Source organism: Salmo salar, chromosome 27 (genome assembly GCF_965601325.2).
Source record: "Salmo salar chromosome 27, fSalSal1, whole genome shotgun sequence".
Lineage (NCBI taxonomy): Eukaryota > Metazoa > Chordata > Actinopteri > Salmoniformes > Salmonidae > Salmo > Salmo salar.
In genome coordinates this window covers 44,035,001-44,047,700 of record NC_138317.1, presented here as the reverse complement: position 1 = coordinate 44,047,700, position 12,700 = coordinate 44,035,001, and the positions used below count along the sequence as shown (strand labels likewise).

Here is a 12,700-nt window from a genome sequence, read left to right as displayed (position 1 = left end):
GCAAAGTTTCTGTTTTCTATTGACATTCATTTGGATAGATCCATAAACATGAACTCATAGTGACCGATTTTGCCTGACATAATTAGAAAAGTTAGCCTTCACGTCAGGACATTAGTCAACACTGACTGTTCGTTATGAGGAGATCGTATTGCATATCAAACACAAGGCTACAAACTAGCTAAATAGTTTGCTGCTAGCAAACCTGCCAATACGACAACCAAATTCCAAAATACCAGTTGCTGAAACTAGAAACACGAGGGAGGATTTGACAGCATAGCAACACTAAACTAGAAACATGAGCGAGGATTTGACAGCATAGCAACACTAAACTAGAAACATGAGGGAGGATTTGACAGCATAGCAACACTAAACTAGAAACATGAGGGAGGATTTGACAGCATAGCAACACTAAACTAGCAACATGAGGGAGGATTTGACAGCATAGCAACACTAAACTAGAAACATGAGGGAGGATTTGACAGCATAGCAACACTAAACTAGAAACATGAGGGAGGATTTGACAGCATAGCAACACTAAACTAGAAACATGAGGGAGGATTTGACAGCATAGCAACACTAAACTAGAAACATGAGGGAGGATTTGACAGCATAGCAACACTAAACTAGAAACATGAGGGAGGATTTGACAGCATAGCAACACTAAACTAGAAACATGAGGGAGGATTTGACACCATAGCAACACTACACTAGAAACATGAGGGAGGATTTGACAGCATAGCAACACTACACTAGAAACACGAGGGAGGATTTGACAGCATAGCAACACTAAACTAGAAACATGAGGGAGGATTTGACAGCATAGCAACACTAAACTAGAAACACGAGGGAGGATTTGACAGCATAGCAACACTAAACTAGAAACACGAGGGAGGATTTGACAGCATAGCAACACTAAACTAGAAACATGAGGGAGGATTTGACAGCATAGCAACACTAAACTAGCAACATGAGGGAGGATTTGACAGCATAGCAACACTAAACTAGCAACAGGGAGGATTTGACAGCATAGCACCACTAAACTAGAAACATGAGGGAGGATTTGACAGCATAGCAACACTAAACTAGAAACATGAGGGAGGATTTGACAGCATAGCAACACTAAACTAGAAACATGAGGGAGGATTTGACAGCATAGCAACACTACACTAGAAACACGAGGGAGGATTTGACAGCATAGCAACACTAAACTAGAAACAGGGAGGATATGACAGCATAGCACCACTAAACTAGCAACAGGGAGGATTTGACAGCATAGCAACACTAAACTAGCAACACGAGGGAGGATTTGACAGCATAGCAACACTAAACTAGAAACATGAGGGAGGATTTGACAGCATAGCAACACTAAACTAGAAACATGAGGGAGGATTTGACAGCATAGCAACACTAAACTAGAAACACGAGGGAGGATTTGAAAGCATAGCAACACTAAACTAGAAACACGAGGGAGGATTTGACAGCATAGCAACACTAAACTAGAAACATGAGGGAGGATTTGACAGCATAGCAACACTAAACTAGAAACATGAGGGAGGATTTGACAGCATAGCAACACTAAACTAGAAACACGAGGGAGGATTTGACAGCATAGCAACACTAAACTAGCAACAGGGAGGATTTGACAGCATAGCAACACTAAACTAGCAACAGGGAGGATTTGACAGCATAGCAACACTAAACTAGCAACAGGGAGGATTTGACAGCATAGCAACACTAAACTAGAAACATGAGGGAGGATTTGACAGCATAGCACCACTAAACTAGAAACATGAGGGAGGGTTTGACAGCATAGCAACACTAAACTAGAAACACGAGGGAGGATATGACAGCATAGCAACACTAAACTAGAAACAGGGAGGATTTGACAGCATAGCAACACTAAACTAGAAACATGAGGGAGGATTTGACAGCATAGCAACACTAAACTAGAAACAGGGAGGATATGACAGCATAGCAACTCTAAACTAGAAACATGAGGGAGGATTTGACAGCATAGCACCACTAAACTAGAAACATGAGGGAGGATTTGACAGCATAGCAACACTAAACTAGAAACATGAGGGAGGATTTGACAGCATAGCAACACTACACTAGAAACATGAGGGAGGATTTGACAGCATAGCACCACTAAACTAGAAACATGAGGGAGGATTTGACAGCATAGCACCACTAAACTAGAAACATGAGGGAGGATTTGACAGCATAGCAACACTAAACTAGCAACAGGGAGGATTTGACAGCATAGCAACACTAAACTAGAAACACGAGGGAGGATTTGACAGCATAGCAACACTAAACTAGAAACAGGGAGGATATGACAGCATAGCAACACTAAACTAGCAACAGGGAGGATTTGACAGCATAGCAACACTAAACTAGAAACATGAGGGAGGATTTGACAGCATAGCAACACTAAACTAGAAACACGAGGGAGGATTTGACAGCATAGCAACACTAAACTAGAAACAGGGAGGATATGACAGCATAGCAACACTAAACTAGCAACAGGGAGGATTTGACAGCATAGCAACACTAAACTAGAAACATGAGGGAGGATTTGACAGCATAGCACCACTAAACTAGCAACAGGGAGGATATGACAGCATAGCAACACTAAACTAGCAACAGGGAGGATATGACAGCATAGCAACACTAAACTGGCAACACGAGGGAGGATTTGACAGCATAGCAACACTAAACTAGAAACATGAGGGAGGATTTGACAGCATAGCAACACTAAACTAGCAACAGGGAGGATTTGACAGCATAGCAACACTAAACTAGAAACATGAGGGAGGATTTGACAGCATAGCAACACTAAACTAGAAACATGAGGGAGGATTTGACAGCATAGCAACACTAAACTAGAAACACGAGGGAGGATTTGACAGCATAGCAACACTAAACTAGAAACATGAGGGAGGATTTGACAGCATAGCAACACTACACTAGAAACATGAGGGAGGATTTGACAGCATAGCAACACTAAACTAGAAACATGAGGGAGGATTTGACAGCATAGCACCACTAAACTAGCAACATGAGGGAGGATTTGACAGCATAGCAACACTAAACTAGCAACATGAGGGAGGATTTGACAGCATAGCAACACTACACTAGAAACACGAGGGAGGATTTGACAGCATAGCAACACTAAACTAGAAACATGAGGGAGGATTTGACAGCATAGCAACACTAAACTAGAAACATGAGGGAGGATTTGACAGCATAGCAACACTAAACTAGAAACATGAGGGAGGATTTGACAGCATAGCAACACTACACTAGAAACATGAGGGAGGATTTGACAGCATAGCAACACTAAACTAGAAACACGAGGGAGGATTTGACAGCATAGCAACACTAAACTAGCAACAGGGAGGATTTGACAGCATAGCAACACTAAACTAGAAACAGGGAGGATTTGACAGCATAGCAACACTAAACTAGAAACAGGGAGGATTTGACAGCATAGCACCAGTTGCATCATGACTGCAACAGTAGGAACCAAAGAAATTAATGTTTGTCACTCACCACATTAAAATCATCAGATGCCCAAAAACACGTTTCTGCATAAACAAATAAATGCGAGCTAAGTTTTTCCTCGTTGGATCTGCATTTACAATGTATTCAAGTTCAGTTTGTGTGGTTGTTGGTTTAGCTTTCTGTAACTTTGTAGCTAGTGCCGTCTGCATGTGTAGGTGTTTATTGCGTCACGATTGCCAGGAGTCCCTTTTTCATGATAACTGCCTCGTTATCTGGTTTTATCTGGTTTTAGCCAATCAGAAACTAGTATTCACCAATGCTTTGGTATAAATACTATACCATACATACCATAATATACTACAACATACCATTCATTATATACTATACCAAACCATACTATAGTATACTATGTGGTACCATACCACACCATAGTATAAAATACGATGCTATACTACTATACTATGATATACTATACCATACTATACCATACTGTAATATACCATAATATACTACACTATACCATAATATACTATACCATACCATAATGTACTACACTATACCATACTATATTATATATTTTTTTATTTCACCTTTATTTAACCAGGTAGGCTAGTTGATAACAAGTTCTCATTTACAACTGCGACCTGGCCAAGATAAAGCAAAGCAGTTTGACACATACGACAACACAGAGTTGCACATACTATACCATACTATTCTATACTATACTGTACTATACCATAATATACTATACTATAGCATACTATAAAATACCAGGGCATACCATACTGCGCCATACCATACTATACCATACTATACTACACTATACTATACCATACTATATTATACTATACCATGCAATACTTTGCCGTACTATACTATACCATAATATGCTATACCATAACATACTATGCATACTATGGTATGCTATACCATACTATAATATATCATATCATACCATACCATAGCATACCATACCATACTATACTACACTATACATTTACATTTACATTTACGTAATTTAGCAGACGCTCTTATCCAGAGCGACTTACAAATTGGTGCATTCACCTTAACATACTATACTATAATATAATATACCATAATATAATATACCACACCAGAATACAATATACTACACTATAATATACTATACCATACTATAATATAATATACCATACTATAATATAATATAACATATTATAATATAATATACCATACTATAATATAATATACCATACTATAATATAATATAATATAATATACCATACTATAATATAATATACCATACTATAATATAATATAATATACCATAATATAATATACCATACTCTACTATAATATACCATAATATAATATACCATAATATAATATACCATACTATAATATAATATACTATAATATAATACACCATACTATACTACAATATACCACACTATAATACAATATACCATACTATAATATAATATTCCATACTATAATATAATATACCATACTATAATATAATATACCATACTATAATATAATATACCATACTATAATATAATATACCATAATATAATATACCATGCTATAATATAATATACCATACTATAATATAATATACCATACTATACAATAATATACCATACTATAATATAATATACCATACTGTAATATAATATACCATACTATAGTATAATATAATATATCATACTATAATATAATATACCACACTATAATACAATATACCATACTATAATATAATATTCCATACTATACTATAATATACCATAATATAATATACCATACTATAATATAATATAATATACCATACTATAATATAATATACCATACTATAATATAATATACCATACTATAATATAATATACCATGCTATAATATAATATACCATACTATAATATAATATACCATACTATAATATAATATACCATTCTATAATATAATATACCATACTATAAAATAATATACCATACTATACTATAATATACCACACTATAATACAATATACCATACTATAATATAATATTCCATACTATACTATAATATACCATGCTATAATATAATATACCATACTATAATATAATATACCATGCTATAATATAATATACCATACTATAATATAATATACCATACTATAATATAATATACCATACTGTAATATAATATACCATAATATAATATATCATACTATAATATAATATACCACACTATAATACAATATACCATACTATAATATAATATTCCATACTATACTATAATATACCATACTATAATATAATATACCATACTATAGTATAATATACCATACTATAATATAATATACCATACTATAATACAATATACCATACTATAATATAATATACCATACTATAATTTAATATACCATACTATAATATAATATACCATACTATAATATAATATACCATGCTATAATATAATATACCATACTATAATATAATATACCATGCTATAATATAATATAATATACCATACTATAATATAATATACCATACTATAATATAATATACCATGCTATAATATAATATACCATACTATAATATAATATACCATACTATAATATAATATACCATACTATAATATAATATACCATACTATAATATAATATATCATACTATAATATAATATACCATACTATAGTATAATATAATATACCATACTATAGTATAATATAATATACCATGCTATAATATAATATAATATACCATGCTATAATATAATATACCATACCATGCTATAATATAATATACCATACTATAATATAATATACCATACTATAATATAATATACCATACTATAATATAATATACCATACTATAATATAATATATCATACTATAATATAATATACCATACTATAGTATAATATAATATACCATACTATAGTATAATATAATATACCATGCTATAATATAATATAATATACCATGCTATAATATAATATACCATACCATGCTATAATATAATATACCATACTATTGTCACGCCCTGACCGTAGAGATCCTTATTATTCTCTATGTTTGGTTAGGTCAGGGTGTGACTCGGGTGGGGAAGTCTATGTTTTCTGTTTCTTTGTTTTTGGGGCTGAGTATGGTTCCCAATCAGAGGCAGCTGTCTATCGTTGTCTCTGATTGGGAATCATACTTAGGCAGCCTGTTTTCCACCTGTGTTGGTGGGATGCTGTTTTCTGTTTAGCATCTGTGCCTGACTGAACTGTGCGCTTTCGTTTTTTTGCCGTTTGTTATTTTGTTTGAGTGTGTTGTGAAAATAAAGAATCATGAACACTTACCACGCTGCGCCTTGGTCCATTCATTCAGATACTATACTATACTACACTATACTATACCATCCTATACCAATTACCACGCTGCGCCTTGGTCCATTCATTCAGATACTATACTATACTACACTATACTATACCATCCTATACCAATTACCACGCTGCGCCTTGGTCCATTCATTCAGATACTATACTATACTATACTATACTATCCTATACCAATTACCACGCTGCGCCTTGGTCCATTCATTCAGATACTATACTATACTATACTATACTATACTATACTATACTATACTATACCATATTATAGCACTCCTTCAGACGAGGGCTACAACTATAATATAGCATTCCATACTATACAATACTATACTATACCATACTATGCTATACTATACTATACCACACTATACTACACTATACCATATGGATGCTATACCATACTTAGCTTCCCTGTGGCTCAGTTGGGGCCAGTATGAAAAAAAAAAATGTATGAAATGAATTGAAATGTATGAATTCACTACTGTAAGTCGCTCTGGATAAGAGTGTCTACTAAAATGTAAATGTAAACTATACTATAATATGCCATACTATACTATACCATACTATACCATACTACAATATACTATACCATCCCATATTATAACATACCGTACTATACTATACTATAATAAACCATACTATACCATATGATAACATAATATACTATACCATGCTATACTATACTGTAATATACCATAACATACTATACCATATTATAACATACCGTACCATACAATAATATACTATACCATGCTACACTGTACTATACCATGCTATAATATACCATACTATACAATACCATACCATATTATAACATACCGTACCATCCAATAATATACTATACAATGCTATACTATACTGTAATATACCATAGTATAATACAGCATACCATACTATACTGTAACATTCCGTACTATAACATAGCATTCCATACTACACTATACTATACTATAATATACCATACTATACTATAATATACCATACCATACTATACTATACTATAATATACCATACTATAATAAACCATACCATGTTATAACATACCGTACCATACAATAATATACTATACCATGCTACACTATACCATACTATACTATACTATACCATACCATGTTATACCATACCATAATATACTATACCATACTATAATATACGATATCATATTCTACTATACCATATTATAATATACCATACTATAATACAGTATGCCATGTCATACCATACTATACTGTTCTATACTATACCAATCTATAATAAACTATACCATAAAATACTATACCATATTATAATATACTATACCATACTATAATATACTATTCCATAATATACTACACCATACTATAACATACTATAATATAATATGGCATACCATAATTTACTATACCATACAATAATATACTATACCATAATATACCATAATATACTATAACATACTATACCATACTTTACATACTATACCATACTATACTATACCATACTATAATATACTATACCATACTATAATATAATATACCATACTTTACATACTATACTATACCATACTATACTATACTATACCATACCATACATACTATACTAGACTATACCATGCCATATTATACCATACCATACTACAATACACTATACTATATCATACTATACCATAGCATATTATGCCGTACTATACTATACTATAATATAATATACCATAACATACCATACCATACTATAATATACTATACTATACCATACCATTCTATACTATACCATACTATAATATACCATACCATACTATAATATACTATACTATACCATACCATACTATAATATACTATACCATACTATACTATAATATACTATACTATACCAAACCATACCATACTATAATATACTATACCATACCATACTATACTATAATATACTATACTATACCATACCATACCATTCTATACTATACCATACCATACCATACTATAATATACCATACTATACCATACTATACTATAATATACTATACTATACCATACCATACCATACTATACGATACCATACTATAATATACCATACTATACCATACTATACTATAATATACTATACTATACCATACCATCCTATACTATACCATACTATAATATACCATAATATTCTATACTATACCATACCATACCATACAATAATATACTGTACTATACCATACTATACTATACCATACTATAATATACCATAATATTCTATACTATACCATACCATACCATACAATAATATACTGTACTATAATATACTATACCAATCCATTCTATACTATAATTTACTGTCAGCCTTTCTGTGTGTGTGCGTACATGTGAGGGTCCAGTATTTATAAGTGGGTGTGCTTGATGTTCTGTGTACCTCTCTGTCTGCTTCTAGCTCACGCTCTCCTTCTCTTTCTGTATTAGTGTTTTTCAAGCTGTCAGAGTTTCTCTCTCTCTGTAAGTCTCCGTTTCTCCTTCTGTCTTTCTCTCACATAACTTACGTTTGTGCTGTGAAGTGCGGCATGTTCCTGTACCTGTCTGTGTGTAAGTGTGTGTGTGTGTGTGTGTGTGTGTGTGTGTGTGACGTGAGTGTGTGTGTGTGTGTGTGTGTACGTGAGTGTGTACACATGTTTGCACAAGCCAGACTGACTAACTAGCTAACACTATTTAAGTGGTGAAATGAACGTTGAGTGTTTAGTCCCTGATTCACCCTGGTGTTTCTGAGATAGATTAGAATAACATCGTAAATCAGTAGCATGGGATGCCTCGTTCTCTTCCCTGTCTAAACCTCTTGCTGCATAAAAGAGTTAAGCCTATTAGGGTTTTTTTTTTTTTTTTTCCCCAAATTCCCCGGCTTTTCAGACATCCTGGTTTGATTCAGGACTTCCTGTTTATTCCTTCCTTATTCTGGGAATCTTTCAACCGGGTTTTCTGGAAAAGTTCCTAGATTTGTTTATAAAACCTAGTAGTTGTTATCTATGTTTTGATGTTCAATAGACAGATGGAATGTGATCTAACACTTTTTAACTTTTAACAAATGTATTTAACAAAATAACACTAGCTATTTATATATATATATATATATATATATATATATATATATATATTATATATATATATATATATATATATGCATTTGATGAATGTATCACTACCAAGGGTCTTCACTCACTTTCCCCTTTCCCTCTGTGTGTGTGTGTGTGTGTGTGTGTGTGTTGTGTGTGGGTGTGTGTGTGTGTGTGTGTGTGTTGTGTGTGGGTGTGTGTGTGTGTGTGTATGGTGTGTGTGTGTGTGTGTGTGCCAGGTCCCGTCAGACGGGGTGGAGTGGGGTGGTCCTGACGGAGGGAGTGAGATCCCCTGCAGGCGCATGCGGAGCGGCAGCTACGTCAAGGCCATGGGAGACGATGATAGCCAGGACTCTGACCCCAGTCCTAAAGCCTCTCCTAAAACCACCGTCATCGCCCAGAGAGAGGCCTTCAGACGTTCTGTCAGCATGGACCACAGGTCATCCACCACCAAGTAAGGGGAGGGTGGGGGGTGTCATACTACCGTCACATATGAAATCTGTCACCTCGTTGATGATGACGATGATGATGATGATGAAAATGGTCCCGTGTGGCTCAGTTGGTAGAGCATGGTGTTTGCAATGCCAGGGTTGTGGGTTCGATTCCCACGGGGGACCAGTACGGGAAAAAAATCATTTTTTTTTTAAATGTATGCATTCACTACTGTAAATCGCTCTGGATAAGAGCGTCTGCTAAATGACTAAAATGTAAAAATGTAAATGTAAAATGATATTCATGATGATGAAGAGTTGGAGGATGACTGTTATTCACATTTTACTGTCTCTCTCTCTCTGTGTGTGTGTGTGTGTGTGTGTGTGTGTGTGTGTGTGTGTGTGTGTGTGTGTGTGTGTGTGTGTGTGTGTGTGTGTGTGTGTGTGTGTGTGTGTGTGTGTGGGGGGGGGGGGGGGGGGAGGTACTCATGTAAACAGTGTGTAGATTCTACTCTACCCTACGCTAACAGTCGAACCAAGCCCAAAAGTCACGCACGCTCTCGGAGCTACACACGCTCTCTGACCAGCTCACAGGTAAGACACACTCTTTCAGAGCGATGCTACGGATAATAGTGCCAGAGAGGATAGCTAGCCGTTTTACAGGCTCCTAAACAACTGTGCTATTTTGTTTGTTTTTTAAGCAATGTTTGTAACTTGTTTTGTACATAATGTTGCTGCTACCATCTCTTATGACCGAAAAGAGATTCTGGACATCAGAACAACGATTACTCACCTCGAACTGGACGGAGTTGTTTTATTTTGTGAGTCCGACACAAAGGATATACTGCTTCTCCGAGACCAGGCCCAAATCTCCGTCATTCATGTGAAGAAAAGACAGAAATACAGCTGGGGGGAAGTTGTGAGAATTTGTCGGCGAGTAGGTAAACCACCTCTACCATCCTATTGGCCAATGTGCAATCACTAGAGAATAAACTGGATGATCTCCGTTCGAGACTATCCTACCATTATTAAAAACTGTAATATTTTATGTTTCACCAAGTCGTGGATGAACGACGTCACGGATAATATAGCGCTGGCTGGGTTTTGGCAGGACAGAACAGCTACGTCTGGTAAGACGTGGCGTGGCGTTTTGTGTATATTTGTCAATAACAGCTGGTGCGTGATGTCTAATATTAAGGAAGTATTGAGGTTTTGCTCGCCTGAGGTAGAGAACCTCATGATAAGCTACACTATCTACCAAGAGAGTTCTCATCTATATTATTCGTAGCTGTCAATTTACCACCACAGACCGATGCTGGCACTAAGACCGCACTCAACAAGCTGTTTAAAGCCATAAGCAAACAAGAAAATGCTAATCCAGAAACAGCGCTCCTAGTGGCCTGGGACTTTGATGCAGCGAAACTTAAATCGATTTGACCTCATTTCAAGTGCAACCAGAGGGAAAAAAACTCTGAACCACCTTTACTCCAAACACAGAGACACGTACAAAGCTCTCCCTCGCCCTCCATTTGGCAAATCTGACCATCATTCTATCCTCCTGATTCCTGATATCGAGTAAAAATTAAAGCAGGAAGCACCAGTGACTCACTCAATACGGAAGTGATCAGATGGTAGCAGATGCTCAGCTACAGGACTGTTTTGCTGCACAGACTGGAATATGTTCCGGGATTCATCCAATGGCATTGAGGAGTACACCACCTCAGTCATTGGCTTCATCAATAAGTGCATCAACGACGTCGTCCCCACAGTGACTGTACGTACATATCCTAACCAGAAGCCATGGATGACAGGCAACATCCGCACTGAGCTAAAGGGTAGAGCTGCCGCTTTCAAGGAGCGGGACTCTAACCCGGACGCTTATAAAAAATTAATCCGGACACATAAGAAATCCCGCTACGACGAATCATCAAACAGGCAAAGGGTCAGTACAGGACTAAGATTGAATCCTACTACACCGGCTCTGACGTTCGTCGGAGAATGGCAAGAGTCTGCAAAGCTGTCATCAAGGCAAAGGGTGGCTACTTTGAAGAATCTCAAATATAAAATATATTTTGATTTGTTTAATACTTTTTTGGTTACTACATGATTCCATATGTGTTACTTCATAGTTTTGATGTCTTCGCTATTACTCTAAGATGTGGAAACTAGTAAAAATAAAGAAAAACCCTTGAATGAATAGGTGCTCTAAAACGTTTGATTGGTACAGTATATACACAGCCTACATTGTTGTCACCATATTAACATTATAGTCAACAAACTAGAAATAACAAGTTAGTAAACCCACAATCCAATCCATGTGTACAATCACGCAGTACCATGTACAGCAAGCAGTTTAGCGGTTACACTCGCG

The 12,700-nt window shown here is 35.2% G+C and overlaps 1 protein-coding gene across 1 annotated transcript in view; it reads left to right on the top strand.

The window, feature by feature from the left end:
- Positions 1-12,700, top strand: part of LOC106593151 (disks large-associated protein 3) — a 104,056-nt gene that overhangs the window by 68,222 nt on the left and 23,134 nt on the right. The window contains exons 5-6 of the mRNA XM_082970280.1: positions 10,138-10,352; positions 10,812-10,923. Coding sequence (XP_082826406.1) covers positions 10,138-10,352; positions 10,812-10,923 — 327 coding nt within the window. The remainder of the gene's footprint in view (positions 1-10,137; positions 10,353-10,811; positions 10,924-12,700) is intronic.